The 26,884-nt window shown below is 37.2% G+C and overlaps 1 protein-coding gene across 12 annotated transcripts in view; it reads right to left on the reverse strand.

Moving 5' to 3' along the window:
- The window catches only part of MYO5A (myosin VA), a 278,306-nt gene that overhangs the window by 39,780 nt on the left and 211,642 nt on the right, over window positions 1-26,884 (reverse strand). For all 12 annotated transcript variants that reach the window (XM_077127928.1, XM_077127929.1, XM_077127922.1 and 9 more), the window contains 8 exons: window positions 25,618-25,857; window positions 23,542-23,790; window positions 20,332-20,425; window positions 16,651-16,799; window positions 12,602-12,715; window positions 7,171-7,314; window positions 6,882-6,935; window positions 1,875-2,102 (listed from right to left, as the gene is read on the reverse strand). In XM_077127928.1, the coding sequence (XP_076984043.1) occupies window positions 1,875-2,102; window positions 6,882-6,935; window positions 7,171-7,314; window positions 12,602-12,715; window positions 16,651-16,799; window positions 20,332-20,425; window positions 23,542-23,790; window positions 25,618-25,857 (1,272 nt within the window). The remainder of the gene's footprint in view (window positions 1-1,874; window positions 2,103-6,881; window positions 6,936-7,170; window positions 7,315-12,601; window positions 12,716-16,650; window positions 16,800-20,331; window positions 20,426-23,541; window positions 23,791-25,617; window positions 25,858-26,884) is intronic.

Raw genomic sequence — 26,884 nt, forward strand, 5'->3', positions numbered from 1 at the left:
CTGTAAAAATAATCATGAGTTGTTTCCCCTAAAATCAAATGTATATATAAATTAATATACATGGAATTGGCATGAGGCAGACATTGATATTTATGTGAGAGCAACTATATTTCTCAGGAACAGGTGCTTGAGATTCTTTTTGAGTTGTTTTGTTTTTCTGGTTGTAAAATATTTTTGAGTATGTGAGTGAATACCCTTTCATTATATGAATATGGGTAAAATTCTTATCCTAGGTCTGTGAGAGTTAGTTCAGTCTCCTGAAGTAGTCACAGAGTAGACCTAGAGGGGCTCAACCATTCCCAATTCCCTGCAAAGAAGTTGTGAAAAGCCATGTCTCTCTGACTAGAAAACCGAGTGGGGCAAGTGGCTCTGGGGTGTTTGAAAGCTTTGAAACCAGTGTCATGGGTATTTTTCCTGAGAGAGGACAAGACCGCTGAGATAGAAACAGGATGGCAACTGCAGTATGTCAGCTGGGAGCTGGAAGGGTAGGGACTTTCCTTAGATTGGGCCAGCCCAACAGGGCCTAAAGAGTAGTTGTCTCACACTGGGATGTGAGCTCGAAAAGTGAGAGTATATGAAACCGGAAGTATGTGCGCTAGTTTGTTTTTAGGCTCCTTGGTTCATTTTTCTTTTCATTTCCCTTAACTTTTACTGAAGTGCCTTATGTGAATACCAGTTTGTTGCAAGAAAATCAGAGGAAGGAATCTTGGTTTTAGACCCTGCTGGAGTTAGCATACAGAGGGAGCCAGAGGAATCCTTGTTTTTTTGAGGCCCCAGCCACAGCCGTAGCTATGGGAACCAAACTGAGACTGTCTTAGAGGAAGGTGAAAGCTACATGAAGCCTAAACAGAGATTTCCCTTCTGGAACTCTTCTCATTTCAGACTTAAAGGTTTGTGATTTTTCACAAGAAAGCCCATTTCTTTATAAAACATCACTTGTTACTGGGATTTTTTCCAAGACTATTTAGTTGTTTTCAGAATTTGTTATTTTCTGGATCAGTGTTAATCCCAGGTGTGAGTTGCCTTTATCAAATCCAAACATATGCCAGGTACAGTATCTTGACTATATGCAGACATGAGAAGCACTCTTGTGTTTTTTAAGCATCCAGTTCATGATACATTATGGTCACTTTTTATATGGCATATCATGAAGCTGGGATCAGCTGATTGCCTCAATGGCTGGTAACTGTACACACATGGGTAAGGAGTAAGGACCCAAGCCAGGTTTTCATTTTGATGGCAAGTGACAAAAGGCCCATTTCTCATTAGCATACACCAGTGTTGCCTCTCAAATTACCTGAGGGTAGGGAAGGACTTCCAGGGGCCATGTAGATCCCCCAGGGTTAGGGTCCTTTCTGTTGCAGCCCTGAACACAGCCCCTACCAGTTGGGATGGCTCCCCCTGTAAACACGACTCTGAAGTGAGCAGAAATCATCTTCATGTAGCTGCCACTCACTGATATAATTTCTAACCTTTTCATATATTATCTTTAGAGTAAATAGGCTATTTTTTCAACAAACAATTTTAAAGTAACACTAAATGACTCCCACAGCAAGTCAATTCATGAGTGTTAATATTTAATAGAATTTTATTTTAGATTGAAATTAATTGTGGCCAGATTACTACAGAAAGATGATTTTAAAAAGCCCTTTGCTCAGGAGCAGACAGTGAGACTTTGAAGATCATTTGGGTCTTCTTTAGTTTTTTGTTCACTCAAATGGGTATGTACAACAGTTTTAAAACAACATTGGGTTTTTTTTTTAATGTTGAATCCTCAAGTAGAATTTACAAATTTGCAGTGCTTATTTTAAATGAAGAAATGGAGGATGGATAAGAAAAAAAGGAGGGCTCTTTAACCCTTTCCTCATGCTTACCTTGGGCTGGATGGCTTCTTTCTGACTCACCAGCTGAGACCTCAAAATAAGGACTTCCTCCTTGCGGACATCGAGCTCCTCACTCACAGAGGTCAGCTGCTCCATGAGGACGCGGTAGGCAGGAGCTCCTGGAGCGGTCACCTCTGGGGCACTCTTCTCACTAAGGGCCTTGCGTAATTCATTTAGCTCATTTTTCAGTTTTTTGTTTTCCGATTCTAGTTCCTGTCGCTGTTTGAAGAGACAAAGAAAAGTTCACCACCATAATCCTCAACTTTACATTGAACTGTTCTTCTCCCAAGCTGGTAGAAGAACTGTGTTGGAAAATGCTGTCAGAGATACCCTAGCAAATAGCTTCCCATGTTCTGTTGGGAACTCTGTGCTGCAACTTAAGGAAGTGTTATATCAAGTGGAATTACTGAGCAAAGTAAATGGTAGTTTGTTTCGTCAACCCAAATTCCAAAGACAAATTTATTCTAGGCCTGCCCAGGGATGTTCATAGGCCTGGAGAGACTGCTGAGCTCTAAGGGATGAGTTCAGCTTAGTCCTAAGGAGCCGAGGTTTGTTAGTGGGTAAATACAATGGCAAATTTGAGGGACCAGCTGGTCAGATTGTTTCTAATGAATGGTTCAGAATAGCTTGATCCTTGAAATCTTGAGTAATATTCTCTTATTGTCTTTGTAAAGCAGAATGGAAAGATTAACGAAATCTTAGGCTTTAACCTCTAATAAAAAAAATGGCCATACCATTTAAACTGATAAAATTCCCTTTAGCATTTGGATGACAACACATAACATATTAAAAAACTTCTTCCATGTGTGCCATGCTTGTGAAGTTGTAGGCAGAAGCCTTGGGAGATGAGAGGGAATGAGAGGCCACATCTTCCTCAGCCATCCAGGTGGACATATTCATTCTTCACCCTTCCATACTCCCACACACTACCAGCCATCTTCCTTCCACCAGTTACCACTGCCCTGTCCACATCTGTTCAAATAATGGCACTGGCAACCCAAAACAGAATGAGACTGACACTAAACAAAAGTGTCAAAGAAGTAGACAGGTACTTAAAAGCCCATGGTGCCTCATTAAGACATGGGATAAGGTCTTATGATAGTGGAAGCAAAATACTTATAAAGATAAAATATTTTATTATTTCTTCCCAAAGGAGCAGTCTTGGTTTTGTAGTACCATTCAAACCTTTCAACATGTTATATTAAAACAATTTTTAGTTATTTTTCTCTAGCTTAAGAACATCTAATCCTTTCTTTCATCAATTAATCCACTCTCACGTGAAAATAAATGTCCCTTCCCAACCCTAGTCTCCCACTGTTTGGTAATCAGGTCTTTAATGGTCATTTTTGAAAAACATGAATGTCTTTATATTGCCGCTTAAGCTCTCATACAGTATTTTCAAATTTTAATGTACATCAGAATCACCTGGAGATTCTGTTAAAACAAACTGTTGGGCCACATCCCCAGAATTTCCATTTCAGTAGGTCTGGGGTAGAACCCATGAATTTGTATTGCAACTAGTTTCTAGGTGATACTGATACTGCTGGTTCAGGGACTACACTTTGAGAACCACTGGCCTAATACTTGGAACGCTTGTGGTCTGGGCTTTGTTTTCGTTTTTGTTTTCCTTTCCTTCTTTTTATTGTGGTAAAATATACATAACAAAATTTACCATTTAGAAACTTCATTTTAAACAAACTACAGTGAATATTTTACTCGCCCATTTTTGTGCAAGGCAGGCAGGGGAAGAGGAGCTGGAGACAGATTTCTACTCCCATTCTTCATTGGCCTTTCTCATCCCATCCTATCTCATTCTTGTCTGGCCTGACCCATATCAAACGTCACATTAATATCAGCATTGACTTTTGCGCATCTGTCCAAACCAGATGGGGAAGAATGAGGGGGCCAGGAGAGAGGAGAGAGAGGTATTTGTCTCTATATTAAGGGTACTGGCACTTGGCAATGCTGGCTAGGACATACACTTTGCTTTCAGCACTCCATCCCAGTTCTGCCACCATGGATGCTCTTAGGGGATTATTCCAGGACCTGAAAGTCCCAGTTCTAACACTCTGAACTTTGGGTAGGTCTGGCCATCATCCCTGACACTACCCACTGACACTTGTGTGTCCTGTCTCTCACTCTGATAGGGCTAGGTTCTCTGTGTTGGCAAGAATGAATCTTATCTATTCCAATTAAGCTAATGAATGAAATCTAGAGGAGGCCTCTCCAAAGTATCACATGCATTTTAACAATTGTCTTCAGAAAATGCTCTCAACTATACTTACGGATGTGATCCAAAGGAGAACAGCCCAGCCTAGTGAAATGTCAGTGAGACAGTTATTTTGGGTTGGGGATGTCCTCCAATCACATGATTACCTACTCTATTCATTTAGATGTCAATACACAAAACATGCATATAAAGCAGGAATATCAGAAGGTATGATGAATGATTCTTTTAAAATTTGGGTCAGGAATTTGAATAACTAGGTGAACCCTAATTGAAAGCATTTTTAAAAGGTGTAGGTCTAAAAATGGTGGGTAAGACTCAGGGAATATACAGCTGCAATATACGACCAAGATTAACATGACCACAGGCACATTATAACATTTTTGTCAGGTCTGGGGGCCTGAAAGTAGAAGTGTCCTACAGGTCAAATGAGAAATTGCACTAGGATGGTAGCTCCTTAGGTCTGAAGGCTGTATGCCTTCAATAAAGGCCAGATACCCAGAGAATTGCCAAGACTTTAGGTGTCTATAAACAACTAAATTTATATCCTATACCTACACCAAGTGAGCCTTCTAAACTTATTAGAAACATACAGAAAGTTCCTTTGGTTTAGATTTAAATGTTTGCTGAGCACTACCTGGCTAGTCAGATGATTTTATCTTCTAGACAGGAAGTACAAAAGGCAATGGAGGGTAAAAAATAATAGAAATGACATTTTTCTGCTTCCATTTCCCTTTTTCAGACAAAATATCATCCATGTTGTAGTATTGTTAGAGGAGCAAAAAAAATGGATTTATGTTATAATTTAGAAAGGCTAAAAGGACACTTTAGGGGATTTAAAAGTAAATACTATGTGCTATTTGTCTAGTGTAAAAATTAGCTTATAAACAAGTAATAATAGAAAACTAAGGTGTCTTAGAAAGTTTCCTAAGGTCTGGAGACATGGATTCGAGATCAGACTCTACCACCTGACAGGAAATCTCTATTGTTCTTAAACCTCAGTTTACTAATCTTTAAAAAGGAAATAAAAATATTTTCAGAGGTTGTGACAATGATTAAATGAGATAAGGTATAAGAAAAACTTTCAAATTGTAAAGCAAATTCAAGTATTATTAGTCAAGTCCTATCTTCAGGTGGGGAGGAGCTGATAGAAGAATTGTGGGTTTGGGCAGGGTAGAGGACAAACATTCTCTTTATACTGAGATGCCATATAGCCTGGAGAGGAAGCAGTAATCAGCAGTACTGGATCATGGAAAGTGGTAAATTCTCAGAGAATAGGGTCTTACTAATACATATAAATTATATTCAAATCAGAGTATTAGGAAATAATATATCAGAACTACACCTGTAGCAATATTACTGAAAAAACAGCTTCATGACCATTTGGAAAGAGCCTAGGAATTCTCACACATACGTAAAGACTAAAATAATACTGAGTTTCCTATATGCTATTTTATGGCTTTTCTAAATTTTAGTTTTGCTTCGTTATAATTGTAAACCTTACTATAATTTTCCAACCATTTAGAATATAACTTGCAAAAGTAAAAAACTGTAAAAAACTGACACAAGCAGAAAATCTCTGAAAAAACTAAATTTAACAGTAATAAATTAATTAATATCCTAGAAAACTTTTGAAGCTGGAGAGGACTTGATATCTAACAGATCTCAGAACTTTGTGCGGCTCAAAAATGCCCAGATTCTAGAAAATAGAGGAAGGAGCCAGGGTGGAGCACAGCCTACTCTGAATTAGGGATAGAACTCTATTTTTTAATTTCTACTGTGCTACCTGAGATGTTCTGCATTTTAGAAACCACTGTTCCTAATCAATGCTCTGTCCTCTGTTCAACTGCACTGTGACACACAGTGACATCTTAATCACTGTCTAGTTAGAAACTGCCTTAAAACCGTTAAGAAGAGACAAATCTCCACCTTTATCCTGTTCCTCCCAACTTAAAAGAAATTAATTAGAATGTTTCTACTCTATAAACTAATACCCAGCCACCCTTCTCTACAAATACATAGTTTCAAATGGGGCAGCTGATGGTTAGAGCACAGAGTTGAGAGCCAGAGATACCCTTGTCCAAATTCTGTTCCTGACAGTTTCTAGCTGGGTGATTTTAGGGAAATTATTTATGTACATGAACTTCAATTTCCTCATTTGTAAAACAGGGATCGAGATATCTACCTGCCAGATTGTTGTAGAACAGAGCTGATGTAGGAAAAGTACCTGTATTTAAAAATGATAATGATAACGATAGCAGCCAATATTTGTTGAACACTTACTATGTGCTAGGCACTATTCCTCTAAGCAGTTTACATTTATTATTTCATTGGATACTCATGAAAAACCTAATTTATCAATATCCTCATCTTATAAATGAAAAAACTGAAAACAGAGAGGATAAGTAACTTGTATACGGCCATACAGTAATGGATACAGGATTTGAACACAGGCACTCTGACTCTGGAGTCCATGCCCTTTACTGCCCTCTACAGCTTCAAATGTCAACTACTTCTCTTATTCCTATTTAGAGTGAAGGCTAGTTTGTATGAAATAGAATTTATAAAAGGAAACAACACAAGGCTACAGTAATGACTGAATAAGGCTTTAAGCTAGAACCTCCAATGCAACCTCTAGCTAAAGAACAAGATAATGATGTTCTAGAGAACATTAATGATGATCTCTGAAGAAAAGTAAGATTCTGTACAGATCTCTATAATACTTGCCAAAACAATATATTCGAAGTCTCAGGTAAGAAACTTCCCATTACCTTGAGTGACTCATATTCCAGTTCTGCACCTCTAATTTGTGGCCTTTCTTCTTCCTAGGCAAAATATAAAGTAAAAATGTTATATTTTAAGTTTTACATTTATACACTTAGAATACTTGCTATACAGGAAACAATAAGGAGAGTTTGGGCCTCACTAATTTATTCAAATACTGCTTTACTAAGTTAATTCTGGGCTGAGTTGCCATTAAATAGACGACTGTAGAAATGGACACCCAGTTCAGCTCCCTGGCCTGCCTGCAGCCCATAGAGGCTGGACAATGCTGCGCACCTTTGCCTTGCTGCGGAGCACCTGCTCCTCCTTGCGGTCCAGCTCATCCTGCATCACCTGCTTCTCCTGCTCCAGCTCTGTGACCCGCTTCTGGAGCTTGAGGAACAAGGACATGTCCAAAGGTATCTTCTTCTCACTTGGCTCCTAAACCCCAAAAACAATCAGATGGTTAAGACAAACCAGAAGATGTCAAAGCCAATGAGAAAATGATGACTAGCCCAATAAAAATAGGCAACTTACAGAAGAAGAAAAGTAAATGGCTAAAGACCATATGACAACACAATTAATAACTGGAGAAATGCAAATTAAGCAACAGTGAAGCACGGCTTTTTCCCTATCAGATTGGTGAGGTTCAAAAAGATTAACAATGTCCTGGATTAGCAACAATGTCTCCAATGATATTGGTGGAAATATTACTAGGTCTTTTAAAAGAGAAATTTAGCTGCATTTATTAAAATATAAGTGTATATGCTCTTTAGCCTAACAAATCAATGTTTAGGAATTAATCCAACAGAAGTACTTACACAGGTACACAAAAATATATGGAAAAGGATGTTCCTTGCAGCATTGTTTTGTAATTGCAAAAAACTGGAAATATTCCAGATGTCAGTTAATAGGAGAGTTGCTTAAATGAGTCATGGTATGAATTATGTAATATTTCATAGCTGTTAAATATCTATAAGCAGATAAAGGTATCCTAGATAAAGTATTGTAAATGGAAAACAAATTACAAGAGGGTATATTATGGTCTTATTTTTGTTGAAAAAACAAACATACATGACTTTTAAATATGTATCTAGTACAAGGACACAAAAATCTAGAAGACCATCAATGGTTATCCTGAGGAACTAGAAGAACTATAGAGAGCTTTCATTTTCTATTTCACACACTTTTATATTTGAATTGTTTATAGTTAGCATGCATACTTTTGTAATTAGACAAAATAATCTTTAAAAAGATGAAGAGGGCGGGCCTCTTGCCTGCCATGCTAGAGACCCGGGTTCGATTCCCAGTGCCTGCACATTTAAAAAAAAAAAAAAAAAAGAATAACTAGCATATTCACATGCACATTTTAAGATCAGAGAGAAAGAAAAAAGTAGGATTAAAAATACTGAAATAGGGGATGGAAGAACATATATAACAGACAATACGTAAAACTGCAAAATGGCTTAAAGCATGATGATGAGTGAGAATTTTTTACAAGTACTCTAGATGGTGTCCATCCTTATCTAGCAATGCATCTGATTAAAGAGATGTCACTTGTCCTCTCTTCATCACATAAGCAAGAAGAAGACTAGACCACCTGGTTCAAAGAAGTTTCTAGGGTTTAGTTTCTCTTTCCTTCCTTATTTGTCACCCATGACTTTTCTGAGAATGAAGCTATGAAACAGACCTAAAAAATAACACTAGTCACTCATCTCAGGAAAATCAACAGGAAAATAACAGAATTTATTCACAAAACTGGCAATACAGGCCTGGAAGTTACACTGGAATTATTCTTAATAGTTGAATAAGTATGATGACCCTCATCCTGGATTTAACAGGTAAGAGACAGTTCACTAGCAGAAACAGAACTGAGATAATCAGTCAATGACCACCAAAAGAGGTGAATAACAGAGCAGGGAGAAGCAAAGATTCTGAAAAATGCAAAACCAGATCATGAAGACACCAGAAGTGTTAAGAGTTGGAGGTGCAATGCACGTGGAACTGGCAAGTGGATTCCCCAGAAAGAAATGCAATGGAGGTGCTATCATGACTTAGGAACAAAAAAATCACAGGTTTGGCCAAGTTAGAAAGACCATATTTTTAATATATTACATTTTACATGATTGAGGTTAGAATTCTGTGTTCCTAAATAGTCTGAACAACTTCTCCCTATTCAGTTTAATGAAAAAATTAATTCTTAAACAAGAGTGGCCCTTCTGTTTTCCTAGCACCAGATTCTAAAAGAGCTACTTAGTATTATTACACATAGTAGTTGAAAGTTTTCCTTAAGATTTTTAGGGGCAATTTGTAAGTCTGGTCATTACAGAATTGGTTGCAGGAAGAAACTCAAACCCAGGAAGTCATGTCTTGTTCTCAGGCTGTTGGAACCCATTCACCTTGCTGTTAAAGAGAGAAGTCACATGAAAAGGCCCAAGGAAGAGTACCTAAGAACCTCAGCTGAGTGCAAGCTGCATTAGGGACTCCAACCAACACTCCAACCAACACAGCCATACAGTCAATGCACAGAATAGTGAGCTACAATAAACTGCTGTTGTTTTAAGCCACTAAGATGTGGGACGGTTAGTTCTGCAGAAATAGATTACTGAAATATCTTCTATCCTGCCACACACTGGCTACACTGCTGAATCGATGGGCTCCGGCCAAATGTTAGCCAAAGACAGAAATGGGACTAGAGAATCACAGTGTATGATCTTAATCCTGGATGAGGAGCAGTAGTGTGCAGTGTCTAAGAAAATGGGCTCTGATACTAGGCAAGCCACAATCAGGATAATTGGCTCTGCTACTTACAAGCTGTAACCTTACACAAATTATTTATCCTTCTTGTGCCTCAATTTGTACTTCTGTGAAAAAGGAATCATAGAAATACTACTGTCATAGAATTTTTGCAACGATTAAGAGTTAATATGTGTGAAGCTCTGACCACTGTACTCAGAAGGTAGTAAGAACTCAAATGATAGTAGTTATTAAAATGATCATATATTTTATATCTTTAAGATCTTTCTTGGGATTGAGAAAACCTTTTCGAATGAAAGAGGAAAGAGAGAAATGAGTCAAAATCAAATGTCAGTGGCTGAGAGATTTCAAACAGAGTCAAGAAGTTATCTTGGAGATTATTCTTATGCCTTATATAGTAAGTTTAAGTTTTAAACTTTTTAGTTTAAGGTGTATTAGAGAGGCTAGAGGTAAGTGCCTGAAACTGTAGAGCTGTGTTCCAGTAGCCATGTTTCTTTAAAATGATTGTATAATGATATAGCTTTTGCAATGTGACTGCGTGACTGTGAAAACTTGTGTCTGATGCTCCTTTGATCTACGGTATGGACAGATGAGTAAAAAATATGAATTGAAAATAAATAAATAATAGCGGGAACAAATATTAAAATAAATTGGTAGAGGGAAATACTACTGGTCAACGCGAGGGTGGGTTAAGGGGTATGATTAAAAAAAAAGATCTTTCTTAACCAATTATGATGAATTAATTAGATAATTAGGATTGGTTTGTATTTTAAACAAGATTACCTAGAGTTAAAGAAAATGTGTGTACTTATTCTAAAGAAGAAACGCTGGTGGTAGTGATAGGATTTGAAAATCATAATCTTCCTCAATTATAAGAAGGTAATCATAAAGAAAGTAAAGCTAATTCATTCAAGGCAAGGCAAAACTGGGGACAATTCATGGTTGCTATAAGGATATCGTCATCTAAAAAAAACGAAAAAACTTGCTAACAATTTCAATTGCCCAGAAACATAATGAACTTGCCAACTGGATAGTTCAGCAAACATTCAGGCAGAGGTTAGAAGACCATCTGTCAAGGACGCAAATGACCAAATGCCTTCTTGGGGTGAAAAGTGAAGTATCATCGATGCTCCTAACAGTAATTCTGTGATGCTGAAATTTTAATATAAAAGTTTCAATAATTATTTTCCAATGAAAATAATCAGCTATTAATTCCTCTATTTTATAAACTTGGATTTTCATATGCTACATTGGCATTTTAATGTATCCAGTCACCCTAGTGTTGCTCTCTTAGTTGTTTTCCTCCAAAGTTTAGTCCTGTTAACCTCAACAGCTAGGACCATGTCATAGTGACTAAGACATCTTCATTTATCAGTTTTCAATAAATTGTCATCATCATACATAGAGATAAAAATAGCAGCTGTGACGTCTCATTTAACAGAAAAATTAGTGTTTTAGAGAAAATATTTTTCTACAAAATGAACAGAATGAGATGGCAGAAACTCTTCATTGCTAAAACTAAGACAAGAAAGGAAAGAGTCATTCTATTTCCTCAGCTGTTCTGCAGAAGCAGTCTATTTCTCACTTGGGCATTTTCTCAGAATATGATATAAAAATAGAAAAGCTGTTCCTGAATTACCCAGACTGAAACTAATAGCATACTTGAAAAGATCTGAGAATTTGTTTGAGAACAATCGAATTCAAAGTCACTATAGAGGCAGGCAGGGCAACATGGTGGCATAGTGAGGTGTGGAATTTAGCTCATCCTCCAGAGCAGCTAGTAAACAGCCAAGAATGGTACAGAACCATTGGGAGGACATCAGTAATCAGACACACAGTGTATATCAGTCTGGACCAAGTGGAACGGCTGAGATCCCACAAAAGACTGTAAGTCTCCCAAGCTGCAGAGGCTGGCACCTGTCCCCCAAGGGCATGGCAGGCTAGTTCCTTGAGGGAAAGAAAACAGACTTAACTAGTAGCAAGGGCTTATGCTCAATCAAGCTCCACAGTAAACCAACACTTCAAATGAGATACAGAAGTTGAAACAATTCAGGATGTTCAAATAGACATGAAAAATCTCAACAAAAATCAAATCAACAAGTTGACAGAGGATATAAAAAAGACACTGGTTGAACATAAAGAAGAACTAAAAGTTTGGTACTAGATAACGGTAATACAATATTATTAATGTAATTAGTATCACTGAATTGTACACATTAAAGTGGTGAAATTGGTAAAAAAAAAAAGTTACTGTAGATTTGGAGTTACAGCAATAAGTTATTTTGCTGTATATTATTATTATAGGTAAGTCATATTACCTATCACAAAACATGAAAACAGATTTCTCAACTATTTTCCAGGGATTCTTGTGGAAGAAAATTACATTGGTTAAAAACTGGTACAAAACAGAGGCAGCAGTTTTGCTAAACTTTGTGCATTGGTATTTATGCTATTCAAGCACAAAAGGGCTTACATTACATTTCCTTCTTTCTTTCTTTTTTTTTTTTGGTAATTTACTTCAGTCTGAAATAAATTCCTGAAAGGTTATAATTTTTGTCAAGATATACAATGAGGCTATATATATACATTTTTTTGCATGGGCAGGCACCGGGAATCAAACCCATATCTCAGGCATGGCAGGTAAGAACTCTGCCTGCTGAGCCACCATGGCCCGCCTGAGGCTATAATTTTTTTACACAGAATATATTAAAGTGTAGAAGTGAATACAAAAGGGAAAATTTGACCATCAAAACTACATTAAAAGTTAAAATGTGTCCTGACAAAAAAATATATGAAATAAGTGTATGGATGTACAGCTAATGAAGCACCCACAAGTCACTCACGAAGAATAAGTGATTGAGAACCAATGTTTTATTTATGGGTAACTGGGGTCTGCTCTACAATGGGAATGTAGCCTGTGAACAACAGCATGGTCACATTCTAGTTTTAGCAATAGGTATTTAAAATGTACCTCTGTCCTTGAGGGAATGTCTTCAGTTTCAGCAATTTCAGAGCTAAATGTGTATTCAGACTCATTGCTGCTGTGGGTGGAGTCTGTTCTCTTGTGTCCAGGCTTGGGCACATTCTGCAAGGAAAATAAACCAGGCATAATTCATGCAAGATAATTAAGCTGGGCATAATTAAAACAATATCTACTTTGATTTGGCTCTAATCCCTACTCACTGACTTTCTGTATTAATGCCTAAATGATCTCATCCATGGGGTTCTGACCCAATCCTTACAAGAGGGTGACCTTTGTCTGTGCTCCTCAAAGAAAGAGAAGGAAGCACCAGCATGGCAGGATAGGGAGAACAACTACAAACCCAAATACCCAAATGAAAATTAGCTGTGATTATTAGCAGAGTCCTCTTTGGGTTTTTACTCTTGTGAGTGCCCAACTTCAAACTTTTAAAGAGTGCCTTCAGCATCCAAGCATTGACATGCTACAATCAAAGAAAACTTACAAAACAACAAAGATATATTTAATGATACACATAATCATTTTACTGCACTGCAACTGAGCATAAATGGTAAAGAAAAATGAGGGGGTTCACAAAGGTGACTATAATTTCTGTCACTTTTATGCATGAAGTTAAATCTCCAGAGTTAGCAGAGGGAAGGATGGGTAGTGCAGGGGAGGTAAGAAAACTGTCTTAAGAATTCTCCGGAAATCTCTGGGTCATTAACTCAGGGAGCCCAGGTGACAATTTTATATACCTATCAAATAAATTAGTGTACACAAAGTTTGTGAGGAATAGAAAAGTAAAGTAATTGTTGTGATTTTCTTCCTGTAGGAAAAGAAGTTGTGAATTGAAGAAGGAATAAAAAAGAGCTGGGTTTGTTTCCTTCACTCCTCAGATGCCCTCAGCAGAAGAGGTAAGGAGGCTCAAGGGCCTGGATTCACAGGGTTTTAGATCCAGAGAGCTTAAAACATCTCTGAGAGCTTTCTGATCTTCCAAGTTCAAAAAGTTCAAAGCCACAAAACAGCGTTGCCTCTTTTCTTCAAAACATGCAGGCTTATACAGAGCACATTTATCTGTGTGACCAAATGGAAACCAGCCAGCATCCAAAACCAGTTAAAAGTCTCCCAGGCCAGCTAGAATCATGCATGTGTACAGCCCTCAGCCTCACTTTCCGGTTCTGAGAAAGTGCCCACCTGTGCAGCTGGGTCACACCTGCCCCCAATCCAAGAAGGCGTAATGCCGACCTGCTACCACAGTTCTATGCATGCGCACAAAGGACCCCATGCCTTAGACAAGCGCACACCAGGGTTATGTCTCCCAGACAGGTGCACCTGCACAGCTACATCCTCTCTGGCCACTGGGCACCCATGTTTACAAGCATCAGCGTAACATCCCCAACCTGCACCCATACCTGCCCTAAAACAAATCACTGTATTGAATGCTCCACCGCATGCCTTGCTCCCTGCTGTACAACCATCCTGCAAACACAGGCCTTAGACTACTGAAAGAAATCAATTTCCAAAGTAAATCAATCAAGGTATTTACATGTGAAGAAGACAGCAGAAGACCACTAAGCATATCACAATGTAGACAGACAGAGCCCTGCCTAATGACCAAACTAAAACATTTGAGGAGACACAGATGTTGGAAAAACTAGTCAAAGATGTTCATACAACTCTACTTAATAAAATAAGTGGGATAGCAAATGACGTAAAGGAAATCAAGAACACAAAATTTGAAAGAATAAATAGAAAAACAGCAGAAATCACAGAGATTAAAGACTTGGTGACCAAATAAAAAACATCCTAGAGGCACACAACACCAGATTTGAAGAGAGAGGAGAAAGAATAAGTGATACAGAGGACAGGATATTTGATTTCGAAGAATCAAAATGGCAAATGGCAAAAAAGATGGAAAAAATTGATGGGAACTCAGGAAATCATGGACAAAACAAAGTACACAAATATAAGAATCATTGGTGTCCCAGAAGGAGAAGAGAGGGATAAAGGGGCTAGGAAGAGTAGTTGAGGATATAATGGGGGAAAACTTCTGAACCCTCATAAAGGATATAAATATGTATAATTTAAATTTTTTACATAAATACACAAGTCAAAGACGCTCAAAGAACTCCAAACAGAATAAATCCAAATAGGCCTTTCCCAAGGTACATACTAATCAGTCTGTCAAATGTTGAAGAGAAGCAGAAAATCTTGAAAGTGGCAAGAGAGAAACGATCTACTACATACAAGGGAAATCAAATAAGACTAACTTCAGACTACTCAACTAGCACCCTGGAGGCGAGAAGGCAGTATGGTATGATATATTCAAGACCCTGAAAGAAAAAGAGTTCAAGCCAAGAATTCTGTACCTAACCAAATTGTCTTTAAAACTGAGGGAGAGATTCAAGTTTTCATAGACAAAGAAGACCTGAACGAATCTGTGAACAAGAGACCAGCCCTACAAGAAATTCTAAAAGGAGTTCTGCCGGCTGAAAAAAAAAAAGACAGGAGAGGGAGGTCTGGAGGAGGGCACAGAATTGAAGAGCACCACTAAGAATAATTTAAAGAATATGAAGAGAAAGAAGGAAAAGAATATATAGATCTGAGAAATAAAATAAAAAAGATAAGATGATGGAATCAAGAAACACCTTTTCAGTAATAACTTTGAATGTTAAAACAGATTAAACTTACCAATTAAAAGATACAGATTGGCAGAATGGATTAAGAAACATAATTCAGCTATATGTTGCTTATAAGAGACTCATTTTAGACACAAGGATACAAATAGATTGAAAGTAAAAGGATAGAAAAAGATTTTCCACACAAGTTGTAACCAAAAGAAAGCTGGAATAGCTATACTATCAGACGAAATAGAGTTTAAATGTAAAGACATCATAAGAGACAAAGTAGACAAAGTAAAAAAGGAACAATGTTGTGAGGCATGCAACCATGTGAATGAACATGTGGGACATTTGGTGAGACAAAATAAGCAAGAAACAAAAAAACAACAATGGTATGGTCACTTTTAGAAAATGTTTATAAGAAAACAGGGGCCTAGACTGTAAGCTTTTAGAGCAGACACATTAAGTCTGGAGTGGTGATTATTATTTCTGGAGTTTTATATAGATAACCTGATATTTAGAGATAAGAACAAAGCCAAACAGGTTGGGGTTGAAGTAATTCAGAACATAGGGTGAGGAAGACAGTGTTTATATTTTAGAAACACACATACTCTTTGAGACCAGTGGAAGATTTATTTGATATGGAACTGAAATTTTCTGTAGTGCATAATCTAATTCAACCTATCTGTATAGCTCATTTGAACAACTGAGACACAAAAAGCACAGAATAAGAAAGAGGTCCTTTAATCCTGTATAGATTATTGCAATGCCTGGAAACATCCTAGAGTATAATAAGCAGACAGTCAAAAAGTACTGGCAAAGGCCCCTGAGGGAGGGGGAAAGATTATGGAACTATTAAACCTTATTATCAGGGAATCCCCCGATACTGTGTCAAACTTTAGGGATACCCAAATCAATAGGCCATGCCCTCGATCATGAGGTTTACTTTTGTGACGCTTATATAGGTAGCAGAGAAACTAAGACTACCTATAGACATGCCTAAGAGTTACTTCTGGAGGACCTCTGCTGTTGCTCAGATTCGGCCTTAGTCTCTCTAAATACAACTCTGCAAGTGAAATCATTGCCCTCCCCACTATGTGGGATATGACATCCAGGGGTGAAAGTCTCCCTGGCGACGTGGGAGAGGACTCCCAGGGATGAATCCAATACATAGTCCAAATGTACTGACTTGACTTTATCCTACAGTCTAGTTTTTAAAGCATTTGACTTAAGTTTATATGAATGAAATTATATGATTTATGGGACCTGCTTTTAAACAATCCATTGGATATAGGGGCTGGGAGATTGAGCTGTATAAACTATTTTGGAGTTTGGAATTGGGTACATGGAATACATGGGGGTTTACTCTACTATTCTATTTTTACATATGTTTAACATTTTTCATTAGAAACAAGAAAGCAAAAGTGTCTGATTTACCACCATCAGGGTCATCTCTTCTTTGAGGTCATCATATCGTTCTTCTAGGCGACTGAACTCATTCAGAAGATTCTGATATCTCAACCTTTCATCATTAAGGTCAAGTTCCAGTTGCTTAGTTTCTTCTATGAGCTTTTTCTCCATAGTCTCTGAAAGAAAGAAGAGGGAAATGCATACCAAAGATGGCTCCATAGAATGCAAAAAGTACAAATGTGTACACTGATTTCTGGTTTCTCTATCTGGGTTTTTTACTTATCATTATGATTTATGAAGAATATTTTAGTGAATGTAGAGAAAGAAAAAACACAATGACAAAAAAATGAAATCATTTATTAATAATAACTATCATTTCTTGAATTTTATGTACTATGGCCTTAGTAGGTGTGCTTTTTGAAACTGTTGTGTACCCCACAAAAGCCATGTTCTTTAATTCGCATTCAATATTGTTAAGTGGATCTTTTTATGAAGTTGTTTCCATGGAGATGTGACCTACCCAACTGTAAGTAGAAACTTTTGATTAGGTGGTTTCCATGTAGATGTGTTTCTACCCATTCAAGGTGGGGCTGCTTACTGGAGCCCTTAATAAAAGGGAACCATTTTTGAAAAACCTTCAGAGCTGACACAGGCAGAGATATTTGGAGACAAAGGAAGGAAACACTCCAGGGGAAGCTGTTTGAAATGAGAAGCCAAAGACCCTAGCAGATGCCACCCATGTGCCTTTCCAGCTGACAGATAGTTCTGGACCCACTGGCCTTTCTGGAGCCAAGATATCTTTCCCTGGATGCCTTAGTCAGGACATTTTTTTAGCCTTAAAACTGTAAACTTGCAACTTAATAAATTCCCCTTTAAAAAGCCATTCCATTTCTGGTATATTACATTCCAGCAACTTTAACAAACTAAAACATTCAAAAATGGGAATTATTTTGCTAATTTTCTGGTATAAGTTATATTTCAGAGCATTTCTGGACATTTATACTGTAAAATTATCTCTGAGACTGATACTTCTAAGAAACAAGAAAAATAGAGAACTCTTTGCCCCCTGAAAGCAAGACAGGTAGGCACAGGGAGGGTTGAAGAGGCTTAAAGAAGTCACATATTTGGAATCAGAAGAACCTGATTTGTCCTTATTCAAGTTACACTTTGGACCACTATACGATGGAACCACTAGTTCATACACTGGTTATAGCATATCCTTGATAAACTTTCACTAATCATTGTTTAACAATTTAACTATATTTTCTTATTCCAGTAATACTGTGTTTCAGGCTATTTATAAAATGCTTTGTCCACATTAGTGTATTTTTTCAGAAGCAGAATTATTTCTCAAGTCTCTGTTGGAATGGTGATTTCTCTGCAGGATTAACTGTAGGACTTTACAGAGTCTGTTCATCCTCAGCCTCATGTTTCTATCTCACAATTTTTCTGCATCCTAAATTCCCCTGCTGTCTTATTGCTTCCATTTATAATCAGATAAATCCTCAGGCTTGGTCATGTGACTTGATTACATGCTTGGCCATCTCTAGTGTGCTGTTGCTCAAGTGCTGGGGGAACCCTGACTTTCCATTTACCCATCCCACTCTGCCTTCTCTGTTGCCTTCTCAGTGGCTTGTATTTAGCTAGGAGATGGTCTGGAAATTAGAATTCAGCCTCTGACAACAGAAAAAGCAAAGCAAAAAAAGCCTCATTATTCTAGATCCTTTCATACCATTCTGTATCCCAGCAGCCTTCTTTCCATGGCTCCAGTGACTGTTTTATCCTTCCCCTCTTTATTTTCTTCCCCAGATATTTCTCTTTCACCTTATCTATTATTTATGGTCATTCTACAAGACTTAATTTCATGTTTTCTTCTTTCTTCTACATTATTTCTTTTATTTGGGGAGGTAGGGGAGTCTCACAGTGTAGAGAAAGACATGGAAAGCTCTTTTACTATCATAGTTTTAATGGGTATTTTTGGCTCATTTCTTTGATCTTTCTTGTTCTCCCTCTAATCTTTGATCTCCACTTCTTATTTTCCCTCTAATCTTTGATCTGGAGTTCTTATTCTCCCTATAATCTTGGATCTTAATTTGCTTTCAGAACACCTCCTTCCTGATGCCTTAGTTGACAGCCAAAACTTAACACTTTAATAACAGATCTCATTAATCTGTCTCATAAACAGGTACATTTAATTTGCAATAAAAATTTCTCAATTTCCTCATTATTATTGCTGTTACCATCAATACTTTGATACCTCATCATTCCTTTTTTGAATACATCTAAAATAATAATTTTTCTATAAATGATAATAATTCTGTTGCTTCTTTTTATATAATCTATCCTCACTCCAGCCCTCTCGTCTCTTCCATTTCCACCACCAATGACTGTGGTTCAGATCTATATCTCTTAAGACCACGTTTGTATATAGGTGGATTCCTTGGTAAGTTATCTCCATTTTAATCTGTCCCAAAAACAGGATATAAATAATTGTCTACATCTAGTTAGTTCTCTATTAAAAAAACTTAAGTGTTTTTTAGTTTGGCAGCAAATGGTGGTTGATCTTGGGAGAATATCATCCATTAGTTCAGCAATAAATAAAAAAGAATATACACAGACATACAGAAGAATGTGTATTAGCTCAAGAATTATTCCTAGATGAATAGAAATTTTACATGGTGTGACTGATAAATCACACATGTAGAACAAATTAATGTTTAAAAAAATAACAGATGATGAGAAAGGGGGAAAATTCAACTTCCTAAGTAGAGAATACAAGCAGTGCAGACAACCAAAGCAATACGCTGAGCACTCAATCTTGGGGTTGTTCATATGAAACTTAACCCTGCAAAGGATAGACTAAGCCTATTTAAAATTAGGCCTAAGAGTCATCCCCAAGAGAACCTCTTTTGTTGCTCAGATGTGGCCTCTCTCCAGCCAAAATGACAAGCAAACTCACTGCCCTCCCCCTCTCTATGTGGGACATGACTCCCAGGGGTGTGGATCTTGCTGGCAACGTGGGACAGAAATCCTAGAATGAGCCTGGACTCAGGACCAAGGGATTGAGAAAATCTTCTCGACCGAAAAGGGGAAGAGAGAAATGAGACAAAATAAAGCGTCAATGGCTGAGAGATTCCAAACAGAGTCAAGAGGTTGTTCTGGAGGTTATTCTTACGCATTAAAAAGATATCACCTTTTTAGTTAAGGCATAACAGAGAGGGTAGAGGGAACTGCCTGAAAATGTAGAGCTGTGTTCCAGTAGTCATATGTTCCTTGTAGATGATTGTATAAGGATACAATGTGACAATTTCACAATGTGACTGTGTGATTGTGAAAACCTTGTGTCCGATGCTTCTTTTATCTACCTTATGGACAGATGAATAAAACATATGGATTAAAAATAAATAAATAGTAGGGGGAACAAATGTTAAAATGATAAAAATAACATACGGTATTGCTGAACTTGAGTTCACATGTGTACATAGGCACATCAGCTCTACAAGTTCACTAATTCAACCAAAATACTTGGAACTCCTGCCTCTTAAAATTTTGTAAATTTAGTGATAACAACCAGTTAGTTTACATCCTCAATTTTTAAAAATATTTAAACTCTAAGTAAAATAGTAACTTATGAAAAATTGTTGTAACTTAGAAAACTTCGTGTGAGGTTGGCTGGCCTGTAGTAGGCTGGGCCCACATGTACCTTACCTGTCATCTCCTTAGCCTGCTCCACAATAAGGTGGTTGAGGGTCTCTTTTTCTTGCTTCAACAAAGTGTTTTCTTCTTTCAGATTTGACACCAGCTATAAAATGAAACAACAAACTGAGATGGCTACAATAGACAGAGAAAGCCCAATTACTAGGTATAAAGATCATACAGCAGTAGCTACTTGCTTCCACCATCTCTGTGCCTTATTTCTTTGCCTAGTTATATTCTAGTATTCCTTCAAACTTGGCTCAAGCATTACCTCCCCTCCAGAGAGCCTTCCTAGAAACCCCCTTCAAATAGATGTCTTGCTTCTAGGCTACCACAGATCCTCTTATGCTTCTTTACAGCATTTATAAATGATTTGCTTTCCTGTCTTTCCTTAGAAGACAGATTTCTGGAGAGCAACGATGGTTGAAGTTGTTTTTATTTTACTTTGTTATCTTGTGCATTTAGCAAATTGCATGACAACCTCTTAAGCATCTGCTCTCAAAGCAATGACACTGCCTTTTCACCTTTGCCCTAACACAAAATGCATGTGTCTCCACAATTCAAGTGGAGAGATTAAGAAGGTTAGGAAGGATGTGAAGGGCTCTTTGGTTCTAGAAATTCACTGAAGACCTTACTACCTGTCTTAAGAAAAGAAGTTCCCTTTTATCTCCTTTTAACAGTTCTGTGAGATTGAGAACTAGTTCTTTTGTTCCTTGTTTATTTAAGCACTGACCTTTAACTTTCTGGTTCCTGATTGAATCATGATTCTCAGAAAGCAAAAATCAAAATGAAAGGTAACTTTGCAACATACATAACTTAGTTCATTCATCTTTGAAATAAAATGTGTACTTGTGATCAGTAAAATTGGAATTCCTTTTTCTAAATGCGGAATTCCTAAAGCAATAATCTTTATTAATAAAGAGAAAAATAACAGGCAAAACTTTCATCATAGAAGGGCTTCAGAGGCAGGGAAAAGAACTCTGTGACTAAGGATCCCTGGCAACTAGGAAAGTTAGATAACACTGTGTCACAGCAGAAGTCAGTCCAAAGGTGTCCCTTCTGATAGTCTAGTCTCTTCCCTCCAAACTGATACAGCTACTCTCAGTAAAAGGCCTGAGCTTTGTGGCCTTTCTGAGAGAAGCTATTCTTTTCCAGTGATGTTTTACCAAACACATGTACCCAGACTACACCCCCAGAGCTTGGGCACGTGTCTTTCTAAAAGTTTCCTGCAGATTCTGACACACAGTTTTGGTTAAGTGATACAATGCTAGTCCAACTTCTGGGCTCTTTAATCAGGCTGGCTGAGAATGTTGTTTTCTGGACAATAAATTTGACTGCAACAGTGAAATGTTCTCATTCCTCCCCTATCACTACACTCCTTCCAAAACAATTAAAAATAGCGCCTAGAGCTATCCTGTGAAAACTAGAAGATCATAAAATGAATAGAAAGGAGAAATCAAACTCTGCTTATATGCACTAGTCTATTAAGGTAGAATGGCAAGAACTTGGCTTTGAAGAGGAAGGGAAATGTTCCCACCAAACTTAAATACTATACAGATTCAGAGGAATCTGGGAAGCTTCCATAGACTCAGCAGACAATATAAAAGGAGAGGTTTTCAGTGGTCAAAAGTATCCCTTTGAATGTACATTTGAATTCTAACAGAACAAGTTTGCCATATCAAAATAATATTATATAATGGCACTGCTAGAGGTATAGGAATTATTTTATTAGGACCCTGAACACCATGTAAGGATCTCAATTTTATTAATTGCACTATCATAAACTGCATCTAAGATCCTGCTGAGGGTCTCACTGCATATGCTGCTATTAATGTGCAGAAGTCAGCACAGCAAGAACACCGCTGGAATTCTTGCTAGCAGTGACAGCCAACACATTCAACTCTGTTTTCATTCAAAGATGGTGATACTAGTGGAATCTCTGAAAATCCATACTTTTTTCCCGTAAATCTTATGTTAAGATGCTTTTATAAATATATGTTTGAGAAATTTGATGTTCTGCATACTTAATAAAATTTTGATATAGCTTAATACAAATTTGTGGTATGGAAGAACTGATCAATTGACAAATATTTATTTGGTTCTCTCTGCAGAAGCAGCTCTTGGCTGTGATTAGTCTGGTCTTCTCCCTCTTGGACTGCTTAATACAGTCTTAATGCAGGGTTCCGTAAGAGTCCCCACTAACAGGTATTGACTTAGTCATGTTAACTTTTGTGCCAGTATTCCAGAAAAGCCATGTTTTAATCCTATCTTGTGAGGGAAGCCATTTCCTTTCATCCTGATTCAATATTATAGAGTGGAAACTCTTGATTAGATTATCTCCACAGAGATGTGGCATGCCTAATTGTGGCTGTGACCTTTTCGTTAGATGGAGATGTGACTTCATCCTTTCCAGGTGGGTCTTCATTTACTAGAGTCCTTTAAAGGAAGAATCCCTTTGGAGAGAGTTCAGAGTTGACAAGCAGAGCAGATGCAGACCCTTGGAGGGCAGTTACTTCACAGCTGAAAGAGCTGACGCAAGACCCGGACTTTTAGAGATGTGGGGCTCAGTGGACATTGCTGTGTGCTTCTCATGATATGCTAAGCAGGCCAGAATCCAAAGTTGTAGAGGAGCTAAGTGAAGGCCCACAGATGGCAAGTGAGGAACCACCACAGGAAACAGAGGCTGAAAGCAATGGAGCCCAGGAGCAAGACATCAGCAGATGCCAGCCATGTGCTTTACCAGTTCACAGAGGTATCCTAGACCTATCTGCCTTCCTTGAATTAAGATATCTTTCCCTGGTTGCCTTAGTTTGGACATTTTAATAAGCTTAGAACTGTAAACTTGCAACTTATTAAATTTCCCTTTTAAAAGCTGTTCCATTTCTGATATGTCGCTTCCCAGTAGCTTAACAAACTAATGTACCCTTACTGAAGAAAAAGGAGTTCACACTCAATCAAACCAATATAGTTAGAGAAAAAAGTATCTACAGTAAGGATTTGATTAATTCTCTTCTTAAATTATTTCTACTAAAACATCTATAGCTACTGATTAACCATGTGTGGGAGAAGTGCTTGGGAAACACTAATAAAGAATATTACAGCAATTGAAATTTTATGTCACCTTCAATTAAAACCAAAATTGAGTCACATGGGCCAGGTCAAGATGATAGCACATTTTCTCTACACAGAGGAGTATCTGAGGATAAAGATATTAGTTCTTACCTGCTCAGTTTCTTGTTTGTATTTATCTGCACGTTCCTCAATGAATTTTTTCTCTGACTGAGTTTGTTCAAGGTCTTTCCGGAGCTTGGCAATTTCTTCCTGCAGACTGAGGACCCTACCAGTAGCAATCTTAGCTTCCTCTTCACTTAGTTGAAGACGTTCTACATCACTTCGTAGTTTCTCAGTCTCAGAATTGTATATTCCTTCCAAATTGGTCAGCTTCTCCATGAGGCATTTATAATCTTTATTCTTTAAACACCCACATACAAAACAATAAATAAATATTCACATCATCAAATGTATTTAGTGAGAGAGCCAAGCTTATTCATGGATTTAGCACTGTATAGTATCTAATAAAAATTCTAGCCATAACAATTACAATTACACAAACAATACCCTCTTTGTAACACAAAGAAAGAAAAGAGCAGACACAACTAATTCTGCTTTACGTAACAAGCAACATAGATATGATTTTTCTCATAGTCACAAGGTGAGTATATAGTAAATCATTGATTTCCTGATTCTTGATCCAGAAATAGGGAAACTGAATGGCTGCTTTTGAAAATAAATCAGAGTGCCATTATGTGCTAGTCAGATGATACATAAGAATGAAAAAATGGCTTCAAAATCACAAGTTTCCTACAAATCTATATATATTGACTACCTCAAAAATTCCTCTCCCCTCAGAAAACTTTTCTGATAAACCCATTTTCATTCTGATCCCTGTTTTTTTGCCTTTCATCACATTATGTATTCTTATCATCTGCATGTACTAAATGTTACTTAGTATGTATTCCTAAGCCATCAACTATTACCTCTACAAATAGACTCTAGGCTGCACAGAAGCATGGACATCTCCTCCCTTCTTTTGCCAGAGGAAGTGCTTCTTAATGCTAAACTTCAAAGTGAGAGTCCACAGTACCAAGGCTCTTGTTGGGTACCTGGGCCTTATTCATGACTTCTAGGTTGAGCCTCTATTTGGTACTTTCTTCTCTCACTCACAAATTTTCTTTCAAATCCTAGGATTATTTGTGTACTTATCACTATATACCATAAATTACAATCTCCTTTAAAGATTAAGATGGTAGCTCCCTTATATGTTTGCATTCTTAACCTGTACTAACGTCTATCATAGAGCTTTGCACATAGTAAGGGCTCTAAATGTTTGCCACAAATTTTTAATATGACCTTACACTTACGATCCTCCAATTCTTCTAGTTTACTTTTTAAGGTTAAAAAAAAAGCCAACTGTTTTTAATATAGTTATCCAAAGGACAGACATCTATTATGAATACTTCACAGGCTCAAAAATTTTAAGATACCATTGCTCAAAAACAAAGGGATAAAATTTGAAAACAACAAAAAATTATTTATATATAGTGGAACACTGAAATACCATGGCTGAGTTCTCTTTGATCATTAGCATCCTTCAGAGCAAAACACAGAAGCATAACGAAATTCAATCCCAAATTAATTTTGGATTTACCTCAGTGAAACATATTTAAATATGTATATGTGTGAACACACATGTTTTTATGTACAATGAGAATCATACATCTCTTTTTATTGTGGCTTCCAGTGAACTAAGAACTAAGTTGATGGTTCAGTTTTTTTAACTATCTAGGACCCTTTTTCTTATTTCCATTTTTTTTCCATGAAAGCGCTAAACATGCTTGTTTTTTTATAATATATATCCTATTTTCCCTTCTTTATTTTCCTAGCTTGCCTTAAAAATTAGCACTTTCTCTGTATCTCAGTTTTCTCACTCAATACAAGCAATATACCACAGGCCAATAACTGGTAATGGTAAAAGAGCTCTATAATGTTTAAAGTACAATATGACTCTAGATCATTAAAGTTTGGAGGGTTAATACATTTGGCTGTTTTTACTTCTAATAGTCTCAAAAATAATTTCCTATATTAGTCCTTGCCTAGGAGCTTGTGATTATTTCCATGTTCATTACTGTCATTATTGTTACCTCTTGCTCAGATTGTCAAGGGGAGACAATATTGAAAATCATCCCAATGGATTTCTTCAGAAAGACTCTACTTTCAGGGCTTCTTACTAAAACATACCTGCTCATCAACTTTGCGCTGCAGTTGCATGATCTTGTTTTCCATACCAATGTGGAGCTTCTTATAGCGCTCCACAGAGCGGGCCTCAATCTTGAGCTTCTTTAGCTCACGTTTGGCCATCATCCGCCGGAAGCAGCACTGAAGGTAGATGATAGCTCGCATGCTTCTCCTGTAGTGTGTCCGAGCCAGCCATCCCCGGACCCACCTCTGAATGATGACTGCTTTGTGCTCACGGAGTATCTGTAGAGAACGGTAAGGGCAAGAAATGTTAGATCCTGGTCTAGACTCAAGGTCCACTCTATCAACCTACATTGGGCTGCGACTTCATATATTAGTTAAAGGTAAAAACAGAATAGTTGAATCAACATTTTATTACATAGATTATACATATCATAGATGTATGGAGACAAAATTACTTTAAAAAGTGTTTTGAAAAGTTGACCTAAAAAGGTGCTTTGAGAAATATATATTAATATATGCGTTACATTCATATATCATATGTATGATTATAAGCCAGAGTATATAATTAAAAGCTGTCTAAATAAAAGGCACTAGAATTACTAAAAGAAGCAAAATTCTAAAAAGGCAGAAAAAAGTTTCCTGCTAGTAACATAGGGTGATTCCTGTTAGTAACAGGGTGATCCTCTATTCTGTGAAACATGTGTTATTAAAATAAAAGATACCCATCACCATTATGGCTGATGCCACCTCACTCACTATACTTGTGGACATGGAGTAGTTCAGCAAGCTGGGTGTAGAGGCCAATACTCTGGGCACTGGAAAGTTTATTACTGATTAATTGATTTTTTTTTTCCTACAGAAACTAAAAATGATACTGCTGTTTGACACATTTGAGGAATACCATTCTAGTGAGGTTTCTCATGGATGTTTCAATCCACTTACAGGATCAAAGGTGGGAGGGGTAGAGCTTTAAAAGGAAAGCTAAAAGTAAGATCAAGTGAAAAAAGATCTAATCTTAATTTTGATTTTATACACTATTAGCTAAAAATGATACCCCCTATATACTTTTAAACAACTTACAACAAAAAGGTTGCCTTATGAGATAGTGAATTTCTCATCATAAAGACCATCAAGCACAGACTGTGTAAACATTTTCCAGGAATGATGGAAAAGGAATTATTGAGTTTTAAGAAAGACTGAATTAGAAAATCCTTGACGTCCTTTTAAGTCTCTCTACAATTTTATGAAATAATTCTTGCATAACATGTAAATGATAACTGCCACCACCACCATCCCAATCCCACAC

The sequence above is a fragment of the Tamandua tetradactyla genome, chromosome 14 (assembly GCF_023851605.1).
Source record: "Tamandua tetradactyla isolate mTamTet1 chromosome 14, mTamTet1.pri, whole genome shotgun sequence".
In the NCBI taxonomy this organism is placed as follows: Eukaryota; Metazoa; Chordata; class Mammalia; order Pilosa; family Myrmecophagidae; genus Tamandua; species Tamandua tetradactyla.